Source organism: Pygocentrus nattereri, chromosome 1, assembly GCF_015220715.1.
Source record: "Pygocentrus nattereri isolate fPygNat1 chromosome 1, fPygNat1.pri, whole genome shotgun sequence".
Lineage (NCBI taxonomy): Eukaryota > Metazoa > Chordata > Actinopteri > Characiformes > Serrasalmidae > Pygocentrus > Pygocentrus nattereri.
In genome coordinates this window covers 16893603-16920269 of record NC_051211.1, presented here as the reverse complement: position 1 = coordinate 16920269, position 26667 = coordinate 16893603, and the positions used below count along the sequence as shown (strand labels likewise).

General features: G+C 39.7%; 1 protein-coding gene and 2 pseudogenes across 3 annotated transcripts in view; 2 read left to right on the top strand and 1 right to left on the bottom strand.

Annotated features, from left to right (window-relative positions):
- LOC108414367 (uracil nucleotide/cysteinyl leukotriene receptor-like) overlaps window positions 1-26667 on the top strand; it is a 30076-nt gene that overhangs the window by 2602 nt on the left and 807 nt on the right. For 2 of the 3 annotated variants that reach the window (XM_017687211.2, XM_017687212.2), the window contains exon 2: window positions 4736-7215. In XM_017687211.2, the coding sequence (XP_017542700.1) occupies window positions 4758-5714 (957 nt within the window). In that variant the 5' untranslated portion in view covers window positions 4736-4757 and the 3' untranslated portion in view covers window positions 5715-7215. Of the gene's footprint in view, window positions 1-4735; window positions 7216-26667 lie in introns of those variants that run through there. The other variant, XR_005130089.1, reaches the window with a different exon arrangement.
- On the top strand, window positions 19679-20551 carry LOC108414365 (annotated as a pseudogene).
- LOC108414366 lies at window positions 21646-25331 on the bottom strand (annotated as a pseudogene).

Here is a 26667-nt window from a genome sequence, read left to right as displayed (position 1 = left end):
CTTGAAACTGTAGGATCAGTGGGAATGTAGTGAGTGATATATTGTCCTCCAGTAAATTATATTTATTGTTAGTGAAAATTCAATAGAATGTAATAGTCACCTCTTTGATTTGAGCTTTGGCTTATAAGGTGCAGTGATGTAAGACTTCACAGAAATGAAACGTATCACTTGTAACAGACGACTACAAGAATGTTTCAACTGCTCCTTCATTCTTACTTACAGATATTTTGACTTTAAGTTACAAGTTACATGATTAGATGCTGGGAAAACCCGACTAAAGCACATTAAATGGAAGATGCTAAATGCTCTTACTGGGCATGTATGACCACAGCTCAGTTCAACGCTCTGTTCGTGTTGGTCAGTGCTACATGCAGTGTATGGAAAGCAGAGTTTTTTATGTGTATGTTCTGAACTCAAAAGAGTAGTGGGTCAAATACCCGTCCTGTATTGTATAATATCATCATTAGAAGCACTGAAAAAGCTACAGCATTCAGTCCTATCATAAAATTCAAGGGTTATCAGTAATGAGATTTTGAGTCTTGCCTGTTCCATGCTGTATGATTTCCCACACTAAAGCTGAAAATAAACAAGATATACCATTGCTAATACCTTGTCCTCATTGGCCATCTGGCTAACATTAAATTACAATAAGCATTTACACATTTGCACAAAACATCAACAAAAATTACATTTTTATTTAATATTAAAAAATATAAAATAAAAAAAATTACAATACAAAAGAATAAACATACAACATGAAAGTAAATTTATATTTTAGTAAAAACAAGGGAAACAATTAAAAAAATAGTTAAATACTAAAGTAAAAAATTATTTTGTGGGAGGTCATATGAACAAAGCATTACAGTAGTCAACTTGAGAAAAAGAAGTACCTTACAGACAGAAATAAAATATAAATAAGGTTGTGATATTTTCTGTAAACCTTAAAATTCAGTTTAGAAACATTATTTAGATGTGGTTTAAACATTAACCAGAATCTAGAGTCACACCAAGATTCCAAACTTCACTTTTTACTTCTTTCTTTCACACACGGTATTCCTCTTAAACAATTACTATTCATCCAGCTGATAATGCTGGACTGACATATTACAAGCTTATATACTGTTGGTGGACACTGATAAAATGAACATTCACCAGTCAGTAAACACTCTGTAACTAACTGTTATAGATACTGCTCTTATACCATAATCATACACCCCTCACCACATCATACAAAACATACCACAGTCAGTAAACACTCTGTAACTAACTGTTATAGATACTGCTCTTATACCATAATCATACACCCCTCACCACATCATACAAAACATACCACAGTCAGTAAACACTGTGTAACTAACTGCTATAGATACTGCTCTTATACCATAATCATACACCCCTCACCACATCATACAAAACATACCACAGTCAGTAAACATATATATATATATATATATATATATATATATATATATATATATATATATATATATATATATATATTTATGTTTACTGACTGTGGTATGTTTTGTATGATGTGGTGAGGGGTGTATGATTATGATTATGATTATATATATATATATATATATATATATATATATATATATATATATATATATATATCACTGTTGTCAGAAAAAAGCTGCCAAGGTCTGAAAAAAGTGTTAATGAGTTTGGGGGTCAGAGCTTTTGAAGGAGCACTGAGGAAAATGGGTGTATTTGTTTTGCTGTAGATTTCAAATATCAACAATCATTCTCCAGAATTGCTTACTGCACCTTTGAATGTGGCATCCAGCCCCGCCCTTGAGCAGCATCGGCTATCGGCCGGTCATGCTGAAATGCGATAAGTGTCGGCCCCAAAAACACTGATCGGTCTCCCTCTAATTATATACCACAAACAGTGCGCACATTATATGGCAAAAAATTTTTTGGACACTGCTCATCAGCCTAGCAACACCTTAGCAACCACCTAGCAACACCTTAGCAACCACTTGGAATACAATAGCAACTGCCTAGCAGTACCTTAGCAACCACTTGGGATACCTTAGCAATTGCCTTGCAATGCCTTAGCAACCACCCAGGATCCCATAGTGACCACCTAGCAAAATATTAGCAATCACTGCATTTTTTTCAGGAAATGCACTTTTCTGAAAATATGAAGGTGAAGATGCAAGGAGTAGAGGTCGTAAAGGTGGATGACTTCAAATATCTTGGGTCAACCATACAGAGCAATGGACAGTGTAGAAAAGAGGTGAAGAAGAGGGTGCAGGCAGGATGGAGTGGGTGGAGACGGGTGTCAGGGCTGACGTGTGACAGAAGGATAACAGCAAGAGTGAAAGGGAAGGTTTACAAGACAGCAGTGCGTCCTGCTATGATGTATGGTTTGGAGACTGTGGCTCTGTCTAAAAGACAGGAGGCTGAGCTGGAGGTGGCGGAGATGAAGATGCTGAGATTTTCGTTGGGAGTGACAAGGATGGACAAGATTAGAAATAAGCAGATCAGAGGGACAGTGAAGGTGGAGCAGTTTGGAGATAAAGCCAGAGAGGCCAGGTTGAGATGGTTTGGACATGTTTTGAGGAGGAATAGTGGATATATTGGTCAAAGAATGTTGGAGATGGAGCTGCCGGGTAGAAGGAGAAGAGGTAGACCTCAGAGAAGGTTTATGGATGTAGTTAAGGTGGACATGGAGATGGTTGGTGTGAAAGTAGAGGAGGCAATGGATAGGGCAAGATGGAGGCAGATGATCCGCTGTGGCGACCCCTAAAGGGAGCAGCCAAAAGAAGAAGAAGAAGAAGAAGAAGAAGCACTTTTCTGAAAATATAACTATTAGGTTGTGTTTGTCATCATTAGTAAGTTTTGAATAGTATGTCTGTCTCTCTGTTGGTACTGCATCATTATACATGTTAATATGGTTTTTAAGAATTTTATACTGAATAATAACGTAGTTTATAATAGTTCAATTTTCCTTCATTGCATCTCTGCTCTGCAGAAGTGCCTTTATCTGTTCATTTTTCCACAGCACTTTTGTGGTCAAAGACTTCTCTTTACTTTTTTCTGGTGCAGATCTTACAGTTAAAATACCATGTAGTGTTATGTAGAGGAGGTTTATCATGTAGAGCATTACTAAAAGCAGCTGCTGTGAATTGTGAAAATATTGTTCTACATTTTTCAAACTCTCTCTTTCATGTCATAAGCACTAAAACACATAGTAGTGATCTGAGATGGAAATTTATTTTATGCTAATTAATAAAATGTGTGACATGACTAAATCTAAAATGTGACCATAAGTAAGTGTCAGACTAGCTGAGTAAAATCAAATGTGGTTACAAGTTTCATGAAATCAATAGCTTTTTTGTCTGAGGCTTCAACATTAAAAAAATGAAATCACCATTCCCATCATAATTAGTCACAAAGATGGACAGTAGTTCAGACAATTCTGGTAAGAAGGAGGGGGTGTATTTGGTTGGATGTAAATAAAAATAGAATGCAATGATATGCAAATAATTTAAACCTAATTTTAAATGAAAATATTATAAAGACAACATATCAAATGTTGAAACCAAGAAATGTTCTTGTTTTTTGAAAAATATATAAAATATACAGTATACAATATATAAAAATATACAGTTTAGCACCCAGTCTCTTTTAATATGGAGAAATGCTGTTGTAACACATGCATAATGTGTTTTGACATTTCCAAAAAAAAGTTCAAAGTTTGTTTCGTCGGACCACAGGACACTTTTCCACTTCCCCTCAGTCCATTTTAAACAAGCTCAGGCCCAGATAAGGTGGCAGCATTTCTGGATCCTGATTATTTGTGATTTCTTCTTTGTGTTTTAGAGTTTTAACTTGCATTTATGGATGCGGTGATGAACTGTTTTCACAGACAGTGGTTTTCAGTAGTTTTTCTGAGCCCATGCAGTTATTTCAACTACAGAATCATGCCTGTTGTTAATGCAATGCTGCCTGAGGGCCGAAAGATCATGGCCAGCAAATAATGGGTTTTTATATTTACATTCTGCACAACGTCTCAACTTTTTTGGAAATGAGGTTGTACTTGTAAGGTCACTTACATTGTATTTTACAGTACAGTTGAAGTACAAAATAAAACTTAGATGTAAACTAGTTGCATTCTCAAAGTTTACTTTTACACTTTACACTTTACAAAATTTACTTAAAAATATATCAAGTAAAAAAATGGCCAATTTAGTCCCAGATAATATTGAAATAGGAGTATACTACTATATATACATATATACAAATATACTACTATAACATTGATATAAATATTCTTAATACATAAAGTATATTTGAAAAATATACTTGAATTTTACTTAAGTTTAGTTAATACAATTAACTTAATTTTGGTACAGGTAGCTGTCCAGATGACCTTACTGAGAAAACAAAATTAAAAGATCACTGGATCACAGAAATGGGACATCAAAATGTGGTGTAAAGTTTTAAGTCTAAATTTGTAACTGGGAATTCTTAGGTCTTGATAGGCACAGAACTCAAGCACTTCTAAGACTGAACTTTGGAGGTGTGGAAAAATATCTGAAAACTGAAATCAAGTCTCCTCAAAAAGAATACAAGCTGTAATAAAGGCAAGGAATACCCTAAATACTGAAAGACAATTGATATTATATTTAATTGTTGAGGTTGTGTGTAATTTTCTGTTAAATAAATCATCTCTCTCTCTCTCTCTCTCTCTCTCTCTCTCTGTCTCTCTGTCTCTCAGGCTGAACGAGAAATCCTACACCATGTGCTTGAATTATTCAGAAGAGGAGAGGAACGGCCTCTACTCAACTGGGTCCCATCAAGAAAATGCTTGGTTTGCCACCTTCTACACCATAGTCTTCATTCTTTCTGTGCCCTGTAATGCCATGGCTCTTTGGGTATTTTGTAAAAGCAAGAGATGCTCCTCATCCAAGGTGTTCCTGCTGAACCTGGCAGTGGCCGACATTCTCTATGTGCTAGTTCTGCCCATGCGAGTGGTCTACCATGCTTCAGACAGCCACTGGCCACTTGGGGAGGTGTCTTGTCGCTTGGTGGGTTTCCTCTTCTTCCTAAACCTCTACTGCAGCATGTACTTCATGACTTGCATCAGCCTGGACCGCCTTTTGGCCACTGTCCTACCACTGCGGTGTCAGAACCTGAGGACAGCCACCAATGCTAAAGCAGCTTGCATAATTCCATGGGTGCTAGTGACTGCTTCAATGGCGCCTGTGCTTTTTACATCCCAGACTGTGGCAATCCAATCACCAGAAAGGAATGTGACCGTGTGCCATCAGCTATACCTTGAGAAAACTTCCCATAAAGCTCTGATGTCAACTGCGGTGGCCATTGCCATCCCTCTGGTCTTCCTGACAATCTCCTACATCCTCATTTTGCACAAGCTCAGAATGATGATATTTCATGAGAGAACTCTTGTCCAGCAGAAAGCAGTGAGAATGATTGTGCTGACGATGGTCAACTTCCTCATTGCCTTCGTGCCCTACCACATACACCGTTTCATTTACATCAAACGCCACACTCAAGGCCACATATCAGATGTTGAAATTCGATCATTGGCTTTCGGCAACCGCTTAACTTCCGCTCTCACCTGTGTCAGTGGTGTGTTGGATCCAGTCATGTACTTTTTCCTGGCAAGGAACTACCAGAACACTCTACTTCAGCTGTGCGGAAGGATGTCTGATAAAGACAGGTCCACCACCTGAATGCGGAACATTTAGAAGAACAAAGTGAAATTGGAACAAAGCTACTCATAAACTAGGTTTATTTAGGGAAGGATTTATGGTCTACAAATAATGTTCCATTGGTGCTGAGTTTTAGGAACTTTATAGAACATTATAGAAGCCATTGTAAAACAAGTAATAGGCCAAGTTAAAGTCCTCACTAAATGGACTGGATAAATAGGGGTAATTTGTGCAATGGATGATTTGGAAAAAGGCCTTGATGGCATCAGCTGTTTGAATGTTTGTGGGTCATTCTAAAGAAACGTCCACTTTTATATCTATCCACAGGAGTCACTAGTGTGACCAGTCCTCATTGGTGTTACACACAAGAAAGGTAACACCAGTAACAGAAACACCATGACTTTTTTAATAAAAAATGCAAAATGTTACAAAATGGTTGCTACAAAGCACCAAACCACATGTCGTCATTCATGGAATATCCATTAGAATATGTAAATTAGTCCATTTGTATTCTCTTTTTTCACAATTATGTAGGAATAAAATAGGTCATACCACTGACCTCAGCGAAAAGCTTCATATAAAATCATGAGCTAAATGAGAAAATGTCTAATACCTGAAAGGCACAGTGGACTAAACATTAGCTTTTCTTCATAGATCCTCGAAAAGTAGGTGAAAGGAAGAAAAATGTGTTATTTTTACTTCAAAATATGGTCTCACCCTTTACACCTGACTGTGGGGATGAGCACTTTTGTGGTGCTTGGAATTCTATATGATTGATATTATGGCCAATATTGCTAAATTGATGGTGTAGTTGTTAAAATTACTTATGGCTTCATTTAAAAATATAAATACACTGTAACCCTAACATGTTTTTCAAGTGTAATATATCTGTAAATGCTAGGTACACAAAAATGGATGTTTCTGTAGAATGACCCTTGCCGTGTTTTCTGAAGCATTATCAGTCATATAACTAAGTCAGTGAGTGGCAGTCACATGTTTCCTTTAATCGGGAATCTCTGTTTTATTTTCCCCTTTTGAACTATGTGACTCATGTCACAACCAGCCAGTTTCTCATCAAACAGTCTCGTAAAAGAGGAAACTGAATTGAATGTGTGTATCTGCTGTTCTCCACTTTGCTTGCCTCACTGGTCACAATATGCTAACAACTACTTATGGTGTTTAGGAATAAATGTGTAATAGAAATAATCGCATGTTATTGCATGTCTTTATGGAAGAGTAAAGGATACAGTGCAGTCTGGAATAGTTGCTGGAAAAGATGAGCAAAAACATCTAGCACTGTGAAGGTAAGACAAATTTTTCAGTGAGGTAAAATTCTTCCAGGTTAAAAACAAATCCATACAAAATACCTTTGTCAAAGTAACTGGTTATTCTTTTATGATGATGGACCATATCATGCACTGTTTACATGTTTTTTCTTCATCTTTATTACTCTCTTTCATGTCAACAGAAGCAGACCAAAAAGCAGTAGTGGTCTGATATTGCAATATCCAAAATTCCATTTATGTTCGTTAATAAACTTTATGACATGCATAAACCTACAGTGTGACCATGAGTATGTGTCAGACTAGTTATGTGCTGAGTAAAATCAAATGTGGTTAAAAGCATGAATTCAATAGCTGTTTTGTGTGAGGCTTCATCAACATGAAACTGAAATCATAGGTCACAAGAATGCTACCATGATTTAGTCACACAGAGGGACAGTAATTTAGACACTTCTGGTAAGAAGGCGGGTGTATATTTGATAAACAACCACCAGCAAGACTGGTTCCTGACCTTTAGGTACAATGGCAAGACTACCTTTTTTGGGTGCCAACTAATTTTTAATGACATCACAGTGGGTTACATGAGGCCTATGCACCACCATGATGGCAGGATGCTAACCAGTGCTGGCACATCACCACTTTAAGTTTTCCAGTTGAGACAAAGCAGCAGCAGGATTACACACATAATAAGAGGTTAACATAAACCCAAACAAAGCATTAACCCCAGTGAAGATGACATAAAATCAGACAGCTGGAATGTATACATAAAGACAGATAAAAAGTCCAAACTGTTCAGCAGTCCAGTTGTTTGCAGCAGGCAGGCAAATATACTTTTGAATACCTTGAGCTTCATATTCAAAGTGCATTCACAGGGACGCTAGCTCAAAGCTGAAAACCTGAAAGTTAAAGCAAGATAATAAGGGATAGTGTAGTGGTTACTAAGTAGTGATTAGGGGAGAAAAATAAACTGATGTTTAGGAAAGATGCAGAGAGCAGCAGGTTCGTAATCAGCCTTAACTCAATATTATGCCTTGTCCCAGTAGCTGGCATTCAGTAATGTTTATATGAGCGCTTCCGTCATTGCAATATTGCCTGTGAAATGATGTGACAGACCTGTAGAGGCAAACCTGCCCAGGAAATCTCCCTTCAGACACATTCTTTTTGAATGAAGTGCCTTGCGTTCTGTGACAGCGTGCAGGGTTGGAGACACTGCTATTGAGTCATTTTGGTGCGCACACCTTGGTGTCACTTAAAATGCGCTATATGTAAAACGCACTATGGCTATATTATTGTTATGAGTTATGGGCTCATACAACTGAGTCTTTTGCAGTAAATGCCTCCCTGCCTCATGCCTGCCTGAGCTGCTAGACTCAGTGACTTTTGAGACACTTTTTTTTTTAACACATCCTTTATCCTTTTTTTTTTTTTTTTAATTCTGTGTTTATTTGGGAAGGAAAGACCTTACATTCCACTTTTTTTTTCCTACATATCAAAAGACAACATAAATACAAGGCTTCCTCCTGTTTTCCCGGAAACATAAACATAAAACTTACACGGATGAGATAAATGGTAATAATAACAATAATAATAACAATAAACAAATAATAACAAAAAAAAACAAACAAAAAAACTCAGGGACAGAGGTTTTGTTTTACATACACACTATACTTTAAGCAATACCTCAATAAATTGTTTATTTATCCTTGTAACGATGAATGGAAATCTGATCTTATTGGTTTGATGTACTCTATAAATCTTTTCCATATCTGGTTAAATTTGTTTCTTTGCATACTAAGAGAGAAAGATAAGCCTTCCATTATATATATTTCGTGAATTATGTCCAGCCATTCATTCACAGTGGGGGGGGTAGTGTTTAACCATCTCATCGTAATCACTTTCTTGCTGGCTGTTAAGAGTATAAGCATTAGTTTCTTGTCCTTTTTACTCAATATTGTAGGGATATTGCACAAATATACAACCTCACATTTGAATGGGATGACACACTCAAATATTTGTTCCAGATTCCTGTGTATATCCTTCCAATATGGCATAAGAATTTTACAATCCCAGGATATATGATAGTGATTAGCGTCTCTTTGGCCACAGTGTCTCCAGCATTCTGTACCAACGTCCAAGTGTCGCTTTTGCAGGGGGACAATGAAGTACCGCATGACATTCTTCCAATTAAATTCCCTCCACATGGCAGAGCGAGTCGACCTCCACTGCAATTCGCATATCCTGTACCAATCATCTTCGCTAATAAGAAAGTTACCTTCCCTTTCCCATTTCTCCTTAACATATAGTGTATCTTCCAATTTAGCCTGCTGGAAGCTGTTGTACATTCTAGAAATAATTTTATTACAAATCCCTGTATTATTTGCCAATAAAAAAAACTTTTATGATTCCTTCTGCTTTTATTTCTATTGATTTAGCAATGTTTTGATCAAAATAATGTTGAACCTGCAAATATCTGTAGAAGTCGTCTCGCTCTAAACCATGCTTTTGTTGTAATGTATTGAAGCTCATGAAGGCTCCCTTGTCCAAAAAAGTAGAATAATTTGTGAGACCTTTTTGGATCCAGAGTTGAAATCGGTAATCAGCCCCATTCGGGAAAAAATCTGTGTCATATGCACACCATCTTAAAATTCTGGATGATTTTTGTATATTATATAATCTAACTATCTCACGCCATGATTTTAATGCAAGCTTTATCCAAGGATTACTTTCATCTATCAGTTTAATTTCCAATATACTATCAGCAATTATGGCTGCTACTGGTACTGTCCGAACCAGTGATCTTTCAATTTCACTCCATCTAGATGAATACATTGGGTTATACCAACAGACTAATGGTCTTAACTGAGCTGCGTAATAATAGTCTCGTAAGCAAGGAAGGTTCAATCCTCCTCTGTTCTTTCTCAACTGCAGTGTTCTAAATCTAATCCTAGGTTTTTTCCCATTCCACAAAAATCTTGATATTAACTTATCCCATTCATTAAACTGTTGGGAGGATACCTCTACTGGTAGAGTTTGAAAAAGATAAAGCAGTTTTGGCAACATATTTATTTTGATAGCCTCCACTCTTGAATGTAAGCCTAAATAAGGTATGGTATTCCATCTCTGTATATCTAACTTTATTTTGGCATTTATGGGTAAAAAATTAATCTCATATAATTTTGAGGTATCTTTAGATAAATTAACCCCTAAGTATTTGAGTGATTGTGCCTCCCAATCAAAATTATATTTATTATTTATTTCTAATCTGGTCAGGTGGGTCATAATTCAACGTAATTACTTGGGTTTTTTGAATATTAAGTTTATACCCTGAAAGTATCCCATATTCTTCAAGAGAGGTTACTAGTTGTGGCAATGACTGTGTAGGCCGTAGTAAGTATATTAATAGATCATCAGCAAACAGAGCAAGCTTATGTTCTCGCGACATAATTTTTATCCCTTTGATGTCAGGGTTTTGTCTAATCCACTGACTCAGTGGTTCAATAAACAGGGCAAAACAGAGGGGGGAGGCCGGACAGCCTTGTCTTGTTCCTCTTTTCAGAATAAAGGAATTTGAAATGCAGCCATTAATCTTAATTCTGGCAGATGGACCATCATATAACGCTCGGAATACATCAATTATTGTTCTGTGAAAACCAAACTGCAATAAAACTTTATACAGAAAACACCACCTGACCGAGTCGAAGGCTTTTTCGGCATCCAGGCTCAGGAAGGCGGCGTCTAATTTATGTTGATTGATGTATCTAATAATATGTAATGTCCTTCTAATATTATCCTATGTTTGTCTTTCCTTGATAAAGCCAGTCTGGTCTAAATGAATTACTTCAGGTAATATCTTTTCTATTCTTCGTGCTAATATAGATGTAAATAGTTTATAATCAACATTTAATACACTAATTGGTCTGTAATTTCCACACTCTACCCTGTCCTTCCCGTCCTTTGGAATAACTGAAATTATTGCGGTTCGCCAAGAAGGTGGAATTTCTTTTTTCTGAATTACCCAATTAAAAACCTTCAGTAACGTTGGAGTCAACTGTTCCTTAAATGACTTATACCACTCGGCTGTAAAACCATCTATACCCGGGGACTTGTTTACTTTCAATTTTGTTATTGCAAAATACAATTCCTCCTTTGTTATGTCTGCTATCAAATTTTGGTTTTGTTCCTCTGTAACAGAAGGTAAATTTATTGAGGCTAGAAAAGATTCAATCTGCGGTTCATTATTAATTTGTGGTTGAGAGTATAATTTCTCATAATATCTTTTAAAACACTGCTGAATCCTCTCAAGCTTACACTCTAGCTTTCCTGAATCAGGATCTCTTATCTTAGAGATATTATTGTTAGCTTGTTGTTTTCTCAGTCTATAAGATAGCAATTTCAGAGATTTTCCTCCAACCTCATAGTATTGTCGCTTTAAGAATAACATTTTTTTTTGTATTTCTTCAGTGTATATAGTGTCAATCTCCTTTTTTATCCTATTTATTTCTTCTTTCACCCTGATATCATCACTAGTAATATATTTGTTCTGTAGCTGTTTCAATTTGATTTCTAAATGTTGTAACCTCTGCTGTTTGGACTTCTTTAAATAGGAAGTGATAGCAATAATCTTGCCCCTTAGCACAGCCTTGAGAGCATCCCAAAGTATAGGCTGTGTCACTTCACCATTATCATTTAATTCTAAATATGTGTTTATTTCTGTTTTTAACTGCTCTTTAATCTGTGGGTTATTCAATATATTCGAATTCAGCCGCCAAGTTGTAGATCTAACTCTCTTATTCATATATAGGGACAAATAAACAGGACTATGATCTGAAATATCCATTGATCCTATGGAACATTTTTCCACTCTATACAGATCTTTACTATACATAAAAAAATAATCTAATCTAGAATAAGTGTCGTGAGGAGAGGAATAATATGTATAGTCCCTGCCTGATGGATTTTGCTCCCTCCAGATATCTATGATCCCCATTTCCTCCATTAACAGAACCATCTTTTTATTAATTTGGTTTAATTCTGGGTACACCCGTGAGCAATCTAGTCTACGATTCAGACGTATATTCATGTCCCCACCACATACCAAAACCCCCTCTGCCTTTGTAACCATTAAATCAAATACCTCTCTATAAAAATTCCAGGCACTGCCCGGCGGGACATACACATTCAGGACACTCATCAATGTCCCTTCTATTTTCCCAGTAATCATCACAAACCTGCCCTCTTTATCTCTAACTTCAGATATGTGTTTGTAATTCAACGTTTTGTATAGCAGTATTGCCACACCCCTTCTATGTGCCGCCCTGTAATGCGAGGAAAATACCTGCTTAAAACCCTTTCTTGCTAATTTGGCATGCTCTGTATTGTTGAGATGTGTCTCTTGTAAAAGTGTGATTTGTGCGGGTGAGTGTGTTTGTGTTGGTATGTATGTGTGTGTGTTTGTATGTGTTTGTATTGTAATTGTGAGTATGTGTATGTGTGATAATTGTTGTCTCTTGTGTGCGTGTGGGTGTGTGTTGTTTGTGTTTGTATTGTCATTGTGAGTATGTGTATTGTAATTGTGAGTATGTGTATTGTAATCGTGAGTATGTGTATGTGTGATAATTGTTGTCTCTTGTGTGCGTGTGGGTGTGTATGTTTTGTGCTGTGTCAGCTGTGTGGGCGGGCGCCGGCCTGGAGCACGGTGGTGTCCTGGGGTCGTGGCCGCTTCGGGCCCAGGGCCGGCCTTCCCTGCGCCGCGGCCGGGTGTAGGAAACCGGGGTGCCTAGTGAGCTAGCGCCAGCTGGCTCTCTTCCTCCGAGGGGTAGTTCTCTGCCTCTCGGTCTTTCTTATCCTGACCCTTCCCCTCCTCCCACTCAGTCAAACATCACACTACACATGGGGGTTCTGGGGGAGGGGGGCCCATGCTACAGTGAGTAGGGCCACCTACCTGGCTCTGCTCGCTGTGATGCGTGATGTCCCACTCCTCCCCTTTTTTCCCCCCTTACAATGACACATTTCATGACACAGTACAGTACACACAGGGCTTTGGGGGGCAGGTGTCACTCAGTGGATGGTGGGTGGCGCTGCTGATGTGACCTCACTTATCCTCTCACACCCCGGTTTGGTGCACCCTGCCTGGTGGGGGGACCGGCCGGTCATTCGGGGCCGGGATGGCTGCCACCCTGGGTTACCGCTGACCCGTGCTGGTGTCCGCCCGCCGATACTGTGAGTCCATGTATGTTCCGTGTGTATGCATGAGTGGGTGACTGGTGTGTGCGAGTGTGGGTGTGGGTGTGTGTGGGTGCATGTGAACATGTGTGTGTGGACAGCTGGGCCTAGGTCTATGACTTGCTGAGCCTGGACATCTGTGGTACATGGTGGTGGGCAGGAGTTACCCCTCCCCACCGCTCCCCGCTGCTTGCCGACTCCGCCCCCCCCCGGGGTATGGGTGTCCTGTGGGTCCCTGGGTGCATGGCTGGACATCTTGGCGTGGTCCCTGCCCTGCTCCCTTGGCGGTTGTGTCCTGAGGGTGGTTTGGGCCTCTCTGGCATGGGGGGGGGGTCCTGCCGGGGATCGGCCGGTCTCGGGCGCCTGGGCCCTCGGGGGCCGCATGCTCGGCTCATGCTGGGGATGTTGGCCTGCCGGGGGGGGTGGGCTGCTCATTGCCTCTGGCTCTCCGGTCACTTGCCCTTTGTCTGTGGGCGCTCTGTCTGGGGCCTCCATTCTTCGTCCTCTGGGGCGTGCACGCGGTGGCCGTCGGAGCATGTGGCCTCAGGTCTCCTGAGTTCCTAATGGGCTGTGGATGGTCCGGGTCCCCCGGGTCCTTCCCTATCTGTCTCTGGACCACGGGGGCATGGTTGCGGCTTCTTGCCCTCATTGCTGAGCACATTCCATGACACATGACACGTGAACGCATATACACACATATACACATTGCTGCAAACAGTAGAATTGTGTGTGGTGGGTGGGTGTATATGTATAGAGGCATATGTATAGATATGTAAACATGTGTATGTATGTAGCAGCAAATAGTAGAATTATGTCTGGGTGTATATATGTATATGTGAATATGTATATGTATGTATATCTGTATAATTGTTTTTTTTCCCCTCCCTTTTTTTTTTTTTTTAATTTATTTACTTACTTATTTATCTATTTATTTTTATTTAGTTGTCTGTTTATTTACTTATTTTATTTGTTTTTTCTCTTTTTTTATTTATTTATTTTATTATTATTATTTTTTTCTATTTATTTATTTACTTACTTAATTATCATTATTATGATTTTTTTTTTTCTCTCTCCTCCCTTCTTCTCTTTCTTTCCTGTCCTCTTTTTTATTGCCTGTCAGGCCTGGCCAAACAAATAAAATAAAAACTTTAACAAGAATAGGCTTTAGTAACCTATAGAGCTTTTTCTTGTGAAAACAAATATGTTTGGTACATCAGTACATTCGGATTACCATTCCGATTGCAAAAATGGCCAGACCTGACAGGTTTAAAAAAAAAAAAAAAAAAAAAAAAAGTGCGATTTGTATCTTCTCTTTCTTTAGTTTAGACAAAATCTTTCCTCTCTTAATCGGGTTGAGTATTAACCATTAACATTCAATGAAATTATTCTTATAGTTTCCATTGGATTTTTTGTTGACATGAATAATTCTCTCCCTGGTTTCAACTACCAAAACAAGCACATAAACATAAAATGATTCACTAACAGTGTAAAAAATGCAAACATGTAAAACAAACTCAGAACAACAAACTTGAGTGACTTCCATCACTAAGGTCACTTCTACGACCTTGTCTGAGCCGAAAGGTGGCTCTAAGGGAGAACCCCTCTCTCGACAACGATAGAGAGGGCCCTTAACTATGGCATCGCATGAAAGTTCCATCCAAACCGTTAACCCCTGAATCATATGTGAAATACAGTCTACTAGGCTAAATTAGGAGTTCACTGTTCATATTCTGATTATATAGGCAAAACGTGGGTGACCCACTGCCAACCCTGTATTTTTCGTTAATCAGTATACGATTAGAATCAGGGCACAATTTTACCAGTGCTGTTTCTTCACATGATTCTTTTCTATGATTTCACCACGTCGTTTGGAGGCCGGTCTCGTCTGAAGGGCTGTAGTTTCTCCTTGTAGTTTGCTTTACGCCTGTTGAGCAATGCACATTCTCTTGGACCGCCCACTCTGTGCCAGGTAAGCTGTTGCAGCTGTTCCATCAACGTCGCCAGTGGCTTGATAACTCCTATGGGGAGTCCTCTCTTTGACATATCTTCTGTTGCCTCCTCTGCTGTCTCATACATCTTGAATCCATCCTCATATTTCACTCGTAGTCGGGCTGGGTATAACGTTTGAAATCGAATTCCTCTCTCTTTCAGGACTTTTCGAACTTCTGCGTATGCTTTTCGTTTTTCAAGCACCCGCGGTGCATAGTCATTGTCCAGATTGATTTGTTTACCCTCCCAAGTGAAACCTTTTCTTTTGCCATGCTAGACGGAGGACCGTTTCCTTCGTTCTATAGCTGAGGAACTTTACCACGATGGATCTTGGCTGAGCTCCAGCAGGGGGCTGCGTGCCCAGGGAGCGGTGAGCCCGCTCAACGTGGAGAGGTTCCTCGCTCGGAATGTCGAGATTTTCTCGCAAAGTTTTCTCCACAAAGGAGATCATACACGCGGAATCACTCTCCGCCCCCTCGGGTATCCCGTAGATCCTGATGTTTTTGCGTCTAGAGCGACTCTTTTGATCTGTAATTTTAGCCTCCAGTTGCCTTGTAGCTTTAGCATTTCGGCTAAAATGTCGTCCGTGTTTTGGATTCTCTCCTCCGCTTTCTCGATTCTATTTTCCGCCTCCGCAAGTCTGTTATTAGTTTTCATAATCTCGTCTTTGATATCTTCAAGCTGTTATTTATTGTCCTGACGGAAGTCTCTCAGTTCTTGAAGAATTAGGCCCAAATCGGCCGTGTCCTAGAGTTTTGTGCCACCCTCGCTAGCGCCAGCCACAGAGACACTGTTCACCCTCGTCATAAAACCCGGATTGTTGCAGAGATTTCTTACTCCTAAACCTAGTGTCAATCTTTGCCCCTCTTTCCCATCCGTTTATATTGCTTCAATGGTAAAATCAAAGTTTTCAGGGGCTATAAACTCGTAATGATTCGGACGAGCTTCTCCTATGCCGCCATATCTCTAGGGTGTTACAACCGGAAGTCGAGACACTTTTTACTTTATAAAAAGCAACAAGCGATAAAGCTCGTGAGGGGGAAGGCAAGAATCTAAATCTTTTATAAGACTACTGTAATTTATTCCCACGCATGCTGCCCAGAGTAACGCTAACATCCTTCTCAGTCAGCAGTGTGTCTCTCTCTTCTCGCGCATGCGCACACAGGCAGGAGTGAGGTAATATGGTTATGGGGAACAGCAGCAATGGGTGTGGGTCATTTAAAACTCTGTTGCTAGTTAGAGTGCGTCCTTAGCAGCAGCGGCCAACGGAGGAGCCTCCTCTGCAACCAGAGCCGAATGATACAGCCATAAATATACATGCCTAGACGTCATGCTGTTCATTGTTTTCTATCTGAGGCTATATGTCTGCTCGTCCGCCATGTTGGAGCAGTCAAGATCCGCTTGGGAACAAATTCACTCGTATTGAGAGATGATGAGTCTCAGGATTAAATCGACCACAGCTTCCATAACATTCAACTGATTTTCATGGAATTTGTTTTGTTATAATCCTCAGACATAGACTAATCCAGGCTGCATGGACTGCTCTTGGTAACTTTTATGTCTTTAATAACTGATTGTGCTAATTAGCCATCCGGACCAGCAGAAAAGTATACAGCCTGCACCTGATGTTAAAAATCAAATTTAGCGCGAGCTCCAGTAGAAACAAAATCTCACACATATCAACAAATCCGTCAAATCCATTAATGTGTGAATCACTTCCAAATACATATAAAAATAAAATAACCCCCTCAAAACACAGGAAGATGGTCAAAGCTAAAGTTGGCTTCCTATTTGCCAGCTTCTTGTTCAAGTTTTCCCGTTCCACCTTAAATGGTACAGCGGTCACTTTCTGGTGTATGGGTCCAGTCTGCGTTTCCGGCCGCCAGTAGAGGGCGACCGTGGCAAGGTGGCGAGCCTGTGCTGCCTGCTGCCAGCAGAGGGCGATGGCTGCAAAGTGCCATAACTTCAGGGAACTGCAATTCCCAGAAGACCTCGGGCTGATTAGGCCCAACCTGACACACCTGTGGACTCCTCTACTTAAGGCTGTGGCAAACAGCAGTCCCACCTTTGTAGAGGGGTGACTGGTAAGGTATGCAGTCCAGGTGGGTATTTAAAGAAAAGAAAAGAAAAGGGAGCTGAAAAAAAAAGAAACAAAGCAGAGTAATTGCCCCAAAATGACTTAAAAAAAACTAACAAACTGAAAGACACAGAAAAGCTTGGGGTACAAACGACTCCAAGCCATACAAAAGGTGTTTACTCTAAGAGCAAACACGTGAAACAAAGTCTGCCTTCCCTTCAAAATTACAGTGGAAGAGTCCTTTGTTTTCTCATTATCTTTTATTTCACATTTCTAGTTCAGCCTTTGTTGGAGCTGCTTTCAGCGTTTGTTTGTTGCCGTTTTTCCTGCTTTTTTTATTTCCTGTTTCTTGAGGTGTTTTTACCTATTGTCACCTGTGCTTCCCTGTGGCGCAGTGGTAACTCTATGGAGCCTAGTGCTGGGTCACATCAATCCCAAAGAGCCAAATTCACATCCCACCTCAAATTTATTTAACACCCTTTCTCACATGTTTTCATCTTTGCGCTTGGGTCTGTCTCCAATGCTGTCCCGTAACATCTGGTGCCTGAACCTGCACCACTTGAGGTGGAACGGAACAATTCAAACAAGAAGCTGGCTGATGCACCACTTAAGCTGAACTGAGAACATGAGAACCAAATGCTTAGGAAAACACTGTAGTCCAGGTGCAGACCCTGCTGTTTGCAGTAAACAATGGGGTTATGAACAAGAGATTTCGCTCATTCTTCAGGACAGCTGTGGAGTAGACTAGACTGCAGGATGACTGGCAAATAGTTTACGTAGTTGTATATTTGCTTTGATCTGTCAGCAAGTCTTTAGTTACTCCTCCTGAACATGGGGACAAAGTCACAGCCTATACCATCAGGAAATACAACGTGAAAAATACTGAAAACCACAATATTCTTTTTTATTTTTTGGTTTAGTTTGTGACAGTCTACTTTCTGTCAAACATCTACTGTTGGGTTAAGACATTGTATGTATTGAAAATGATATACATAAACATAATAGAGCACACTACACTGTATGAACAAATATGTAAAACATATATTTCTCTGCAGGTGTCTGTAGAGATCTCAAATTGTGTACTTGTGCTTTATCGCCCTCTGGTGGATAATGTGAACAGTGCTAAACTGAGTTTTGCTGAAACCGCACAAAGTCTTACTTTTCTAGGAATATAATGTATTCTAGGGCACTATATCTACATGTGCTTGGTAATCCAGCTCTCAGAGTGATTGATCGTCCAACACTCCACATGTGTTAATTTTCCCATTAGAAATAAAAGCACAAATAATGATTTTAATCAGTTTTGATCAGGCAGAAGAATACATGCTTTCTGACAGAGGAGAAGTACAGGTTGCAATAATCATGCCAACAAAACAAGAACACATGCCATAAACTGCCATTCAAAGGTTTGGAAGCCAAATAAAATGGAATACTTTACTGTCTTTTTAAATGTTTTTACATAAAATATAAGCTTCACAATGTCAGTATTTTATATTCAACAGTAACTTTAATGTAGATGTAAATATTATAAACCAGTCATCAGAACATATTAATAGATGTTTCTCAATGTTTCAAGTATTTTATGGAACAACTTAGCAAAATTTATCCTTTTGGAATTGTTTTCTGACATTTTTCTGCATTGAGATTTGACCACTTATTTTGTCACACCAGACATTCTGGATATTATTTCAATTAAATTCTTTATTATACACATTAAATCTAAGTAATTTTCGATAAAGTTCAAACCTACCATTTTTAAGTAAAAATAAAAAATAAACAATAAATTTGCTCCATGTATACCATGGCCTGACATGATGGTATCTGACCACTGATTTCACTTTGTTAGTTTTATAATAAGATTAACACTACTTTATATGATTAAACAGGCATAAAAATGACTACACATTGTGTCTATTGGATGTTACTATAGCGGCTGACCCTATTCACAGTACATTTTTAAAAACATGTTGCAAACTCATTAATGCACTGCAAACACAGAAAAAGTATCCTGACCTTTAAGTAGAATAGCAAGACATTAATTATTAATATTTAAGACCACAAGATACACAAGCTTGAACAATATTACAGGATAAAGCCATCCCAACCCCTTCAGTGTGCCGGGTAGTTTGCTAACTGCAGTTCACTAAACAGCAATATTGATAGTTGTACAGTTCCACACGGCTCTGACTGTGCAGTGCATCGTGGCTTCTGTGCTCAGTGGGTGCACGTAGTATCTCCTGGTTTTAAACACTTGAAACATTTCAGTGCTGACATCGCAACAATAGGATGAAGTGTGTGGGCTCTGGCAATTTTGCCAAGCTCGTACTGCCACCAACTGTAATGAAACCTTCTGAAAAGCTAGGCTTCCCCAGACTTGGCTTACATCTGTATGAATTATTCAGAGGAGGAGAGGAATGGCCTCTACTCAACTGGCCTCTACTAAACATTTGGTTTGTAATGCCCTGGCTCTCTGGCTATTTTGTAAAAACAAGAGATACTCCTCATCCAAGGTGTTCCTGTTTAACCTGGCAGTGGCCGACATTCTCTACGTGCTAGTTCTGCCCATGCGAGTGGTCTACCATGCTTCATGCAACCACTGGCCACTTGGGGAGGTGTCTTGTCACTTGATGGGCTTCCTCTTCTTCCTAAACCTCTACTACAGCATGTACTTCATGACTTGCATCAGCCTGGACCGCCTTTTGGCCACTGTCCTACCACTGTGGTGTCAGAACCTGAGGAAAGCCGCCAATGTTAATGCGATCCCATGGGTGCTAGTGACTGCTTCAATGGCGCCTGTGCTTTTCACATGCCAGACTGTGACAATCCAATCACCAGAACGGAATGTGACCGTGTGCCATCAGCTATACCTTGAGAAAACTTCCCACAAAGCTCTGGTGTCAACTGCGGTGGCCATTGCCATCCCTCTGGTCTTCCTGACGATCTCCTACATCCTCATTTTGCACAAGCTCAGAATGATGATATTTCATGAGAGAACTCCTGTCCAGCAGAAAGCAGTGAGAATGATTGTGATGACGATGGTCAACTTCCTCATTGCCTTCATGCCCTACCACATTCACCGTTTCATTTACATCAAACGCCACACTCAAGGCCACATATCAGATGTTGAAATTCGATCATTGGCTTTTGGTAATTGATTAACTTCTGCTCTCACCTGTGTCAGTGGTGTGTTGGATCCAGTCATGTACTTTTTCCTGGCAAGGAACTACCAGAACACTCTGCTTCAGCTGTGCGGAAGGATGTCCGATAAAGACAGGTCCACCACCTGAATGCGGAACATTTAGAAGAACAAAGTGAAATTGGGACAAAGCTACTCATAAACTAGGTTTATTTAGGGAAGGATTTATGGTCTACAGATAATGTTCCATTGGTGCTGAGTTTTAGGAACTATATATAGAACATAGAACATTATAGAAGCCATTGTAAAACAAGTAATAGGCCAAGTTAAAGTCCTCACTAAATGGACTGGATAAATAGGGGTCATTTTGTGCAATGAGTGATTTTGGAAAAGTGCCTTGATGGCATCAGCTGTTTTGAATGTTTGTCTTGTTTCCTAAAGCATTATCAGTCATATAACTACAACAGTGAATGGCAGTCACATGATATCCAAAATTCCATCCATTCTCCAAGCTGCTTCTCCGTCAGGGTCGCGGGGGGGTGCTGGAGCCTATCCCAGCAGTCATCGGGCGGAAGGCGGGATACATCCTGGACAGGTCGCCAGTCCATCGCAGGGCAGACAGACAGACAGACACAGAGTCACTCACACCTAGGGGCAATTTAGCATGTCCAATCGACCTGACTGCATGTCTTTGGACTGTGGGAGGAAACTGGAGAACCCAGAGGAAACCCACGCAGACACGGGGAGAACTCCACACAGAGAGGACCCTGGCCGCCCGGCCGGGGAATCGAACACAGGCCCTCCTCGCTGTGAGGCGACAGCGCTACCCAACACGCCACCGTGCCCCCCATATCCAAAATTTAATTTGTTAATGAATAAACTTTGACAAGATTAAATCTAGAGTGTCAGAATAGTTACATGCTGAGTAAAATCAAATGTGTTATTTATTTTTTCCCAAATGCTCAAATTCCGGGTTGGGCCCAGATCATAGTGGGTCTCATAGACTCACTGCACATCAATGGAAAGAATGCTATAAGCTTTAATAGGACAACTTATAATAAACTATTGTATCATTTGTATGCTATATGGCATAAAGGAAGTTTCAGATGATTTTATTCTTCAACAGAGCAAAACGAATTGGGCACAAATGCTGCAAATGACTTCGGTGGCTGCATCTGGTTTACTGGCTAAAAGTGTGATTTCATTCAGTAGTAATCATCTAAAACTTTCTGACTAAATCCACTTTCAACAGCTGCTTAAATGCTCTTCTGGAGCAGTAGAGGGGAGAATGGCCAGCAACTCTTTATCAATCTTCTCCAGTCTTGTCAATCTTATTAAACTCATCTTTGTTCTCAAGAAAAAGGTGTAAAATGCCTTTCTGACCTTCATCACAGGAGTTCTGTAACTGCACTCCTGTTCGTACTCTGTTTTCTTCCTTATCCATGGCCATAAGTTTCCCCAATGAGCTGAAATGATCCATGAGATACTTATCAGACACTTCAGTGTAGGTTTCTGAGATCATGTGGATGAGGATGGCAATGTTAGTGGCTTGAAATGTTTGAATGTAGAGCAAATCCTTGGAGAAGAGCTTTGCATTGTAGAAAGAGTCTTCTCAGACATGGAAACAATTTTTTTTTTTTTTCCGAATGAGTTTTGTTCAGGCTGGTTTTCATAATGTTGGACACCACCTGAAAGAAGTGCACCATTTTCTCCCACTACTCTTTCACTCTTCCCATGGCATCCATCCCTTTTGACCAGCATTTTTATGGTGGTGTTAAAGTCTCTCTCTTTGACTTCACAGTTCCTCATAGTGATCAGGATTTCAATCAGTGCCTTTTTGGTTTTTCTCCATGTTCTCCACACTCTTGTCATAGATCTCTTTGGTGTTGTTCAGTTGAGCTCGGCTCTGCTCTATGCGGAACCTGACATTCTTCCTGAAGCACTCATGCCTTCAGATTTACTTTCTTCCTTAAACATCATTGGTTTTGGAATAAGGGAAGGAGACTTTGTGGCATCTTTGCTCTTGCAGTCAAAACTGTGGGCTGATTCAGTCAGTTTTCTGATGTTCTTAATCAGCTCCTCTGTGTTGGCTTCTTCACATTTCCCATCTGATGCATATGATGCCAGTTCTTTGCAGATGTTAATGCCCTCTCCACACAATTCCTGGGCATGCTGTTTGGGTTTGCAATCTGGGATTTTTTCTACATTGTTAATATTTCTTTCAAAATGGTCTTTCTGGTCATACAAGTCCTTCTAGTCAATGTCATTCCCTTCCACATACTGTTGAATACTCTCTCCACATGCCAGGATTTCAGCAGATTTGCAGCAGATATTTATTTCATCGACTGGATAGCACAGTCCTTGTATTTGCTTTGTTCATATTCCTGATTTTGCTAACAATGGTTGCCACGCCATTCAGCAGACCAGTGATGCTTTCACTCACTCCAGAAACAAAATCCATATCAGTCATGTCCCAATCACTTTGCAGCGAGTCCAGGGCTTTGGAATAGTTCTCTTGTGCCTCCTGCAGCTCCTTCTCCAAAGCCTTCTTTGCTTTCTTTGTACGTTCATTGACTTCTTTTGATGTCTTCTTTCAGTTTGGTCTCTTCTAGTTTCTTCTTGATTTTCTTCCAGCTCTTTTCCATAAGACTGCTCAGTATTTATACAGGCTTCCAGCAGCTCTCAGATTATGTTGATGACATCAGTGAATCACATTTTAAATAATTAAATTACCATGCTGAAAAACAGGCAGATATACCCAAATATACCTCATAATAGTTACTCTACATTTTAATATTTGCATATTAAGCAAATATTAAATTGCAAAATATTTTTGTAACCAGTTACAATTACGAATGTAATATTTTATAATAGTCAACATTTCATGCAAAGTGTTACCTATAATTCCATTACCACCCAGTACTATCCAGTTCCTATCTGTCACTTCAATAACACAAAATTTGCTTCGTTCTCTGTTCCTACTGTCCTCAAAACATCTGCTGTAATTCCTATTGTAGAAAAAAAAATGTCTGGGCTGGATGCAGCTATGCCCAAATATTATCAACCTATTTCTAATATCCACTTCAGAGCCAAGCTGTTGGAAAGGTTGTCGCCTCTCAATGCAGTCATTCTGTATAAGTAACAACTTTCAATTGTTCTAGTTGAATTTGTGTCTCTACTTCTTATTATTCCTGTTATTCTTCATATCGGGTAGTTGGTTTTCTTTTTTCTTGAGATGGTGTTATATTCCACTGAATAAGAAATAGAAACATATCAATAATTTGATTGAGAAACAAACTTGGGCAAACACAGGCAAGATCATTTGTTTTTGAGGACGCTGAACAAAGTCTCATTACCGCCCCCAGCTGGCAGCTCGGCCGGTGGCCGAGCTGCGTAACGGGGGGCGGGGCCCGGGCAGCGGCGCTCAGTACTCTACGTCCTCCTCATCCTGCCGTTACTCGCGTCCGTTGGGGGAGCTCGGGCTCTGCGCTCCGCCCCCTCCACCCTTATATATATATATATATATATATGTATGTATGTATGTATGTATGTATGTATGTATGTATGTATGTATGTATGTATGTGTGTGTGTGTGTGTGTGTGTGTGTGTATGTATGTATACATATATATGGTCACTAGGCACTAGGTGGCAGTGTATGGGCTATGCTTTGTTTCTCTCTTTATTGTTGCTGCTCAACAATGAAGGCACAGTATTGTGTACTTCCTTTTATTAGTATTTGTGAGGCATGTTGACTGTGTTCTGTGATTAATCCTAATTAATCCTTTAAAAAGCTCATGTGTTTTATCAGTTTTAGTTTAATGCGACCTGTTTGACATGTAGGCTTGGGAATTTCAACTGTTTAAGCAGTATATGTATTTTTTGTATTGGAACGAGAGCTGGGACTGCCACTGAGTGCGATGTACATTTTACATGGAAGAAACTGAATGTTAGTCAAGACTTCCATTTAGTGTAAGTTAGAAGTGGGAAAAACTGCTTATTTAAGAAAGTATTGTGTGCTTCCATGAAGATATGCCAAGCTGCTGTCTGAGCCTGACAATAAAACAGCGCCACAAGTTGATTGCATGACATTCCTGCACTTCCTGGTCCCTTTTTATTAACATCAAATCACAACGCAGAGCCCAGCTGGGGAGCTGTGTAGAGAGAAAAAAAGATGTATATAATCTTTTAGTCTCTCTACACTCACTGGCTACTTTATTAGGTACACCTGTTAAGTGGCTTGTTAACACAAACAGCTAGTCAGCCCATCACATGGCCGCAACTCAATGCATTTAGGCATGTAGAGGTGGTCAAGACAACTTGCTGTTTTCAGACCGAGCAGACTGAGCCTCAGAATAGGGAAGAAAGGTGATTTAAGTGACTTTGAATGTGGCGTGGTTGTTGGTGCCAGACAGGCTGGTCTGAGTGTTGCAGAAACTGCTGATTTACTGGGATTTTCACGCACAGACTGGTTCGAGATGATAGAAAGGCAACAGTAACTCAAATAACCACTTCTCAGCTGGCATTTTAACGTTGAATAAACGTTGAATCAACGCCAAATGTTATGGTTGAATCAACGTTGGATTTGGTGTTGATTTTGAAAAGTGAATCAACGTTGATATGCCAACGTTGTTTCAACGTCATGCATTCAACCTTGAATAAACCACAAAACTCACGTTCATGATGCTCAAAATTGCATGGGAGAGAGGAAAAAACAACTGTATGCCATAATGAAAAAAAGAACAATTTATTCTCTCTGTAAATTTCTTCTCTGAGAACATGGAACAGCAGGACTACAAACAAAATGTCCAGCAATTACAGGGTATCAAAGAACTTGCATCAGGCTGAGTATAAAGAATGTCAAAGATAAATCTTACTTCTTGCGGCCACCACCACCCAACCTCTCCGGTGCATACTTGAGGTATTTAGCCATCGTGTCCATTGCCTCCTGTTGTGTGATTTTGTTTGTGCTGAGAACAATGTCTAAAGAGGAAAAGCAAACCGCAGGTTAGTTTATAGTCAAATACTGTACATCCTGTGTACAGTGCCAACAATTTTTAAAAAACTGTACATTGTTATTCCATTAGGATCTTTTTTTAGATCATAAGTTGCACGTCAAAAGTGTGTTTCTAAAACCAGAAAATTACTTTAGTTCTCTGCTCATCTTTTAATATCACGCTGGAGTCATATTATGGCACCGCGTGCAACCTGTGCCTTTTATGTAACTTAAGAAGGGCTGGAAGATTAAAAGGAAGCCAGCAGCTATGAGGCTAACTTCATAACCCTGGCGCGCTGTCCATGGTGCGGAACGTATACATACATAAATGCACTCACAGCTTCAGTGTTTAAAAATATCTGTTTAATAAATAAATACATTCCTCACGATACAAATTAAAATTTAAATGACTTGAAAGATAAAAATATAATTGTTCTGTGGTGCTTTAAGCTGCTAGCTCCTCTCTGTTATGTGCGCAGTAAATAATAAATTATCTTCACAACACCTGGCCAGGATAGCTAACCAGCTAACGTTACTGGGTTAACATGTGTAATTAATAAAATGATGCCCCTCAGGTAACTGACTTACCTTAACTTAAAATTAACTCTCCCGACGTACTCCACTCACTCTCTACAGTCTCGCGAGATTCTCACCGCCGGGTCTGGTGAAATAGAAAAAAATGCCTTGATATTAATAGATACACATATATGCAAGAAGAAAAATGAAAAAGGACATACATATTATTGATCTCTCTGAGTTTGGGTCTGGTGGAGCCTTCAGTGAGGAGACCCATCCAATAATGCTGCGACGCTGCGCTCCAGCCCAGAATGAGGCGTCTATGTATACATGTCTATGATCTATCCCCTCTCTGCACATGCTGTGCCACGCATTAAAAAAACGGCGGCATCGGCTATAATACTACCATTATATGCTTTGTAATTCTACACACATGGACTACAAAAAAACATGAAAAAAAAACTTTGGCTCCACTTTGGCTTCCTATGAGAAACTACATTAGCAACCAAACCTAAAATACAACGTTACTGACGTTAGCGCTACAGGTCTTTGGTCCAGGGACGCATTAGCAGCTAAAGTTAGCTTAAACTAAATCTCACACATAAACTAGCCTCATAACACACTAGTAACGTTAAATGAGCATGCACACACTTAGGAAACCGCAGTAGCAACCGCAAAAAGGCAAACGAACATCTAAACTTGTAAAAATATTGAATTTTCATCCACTCGTTTCTAATTTTTGCTCATGCTAGCTAGC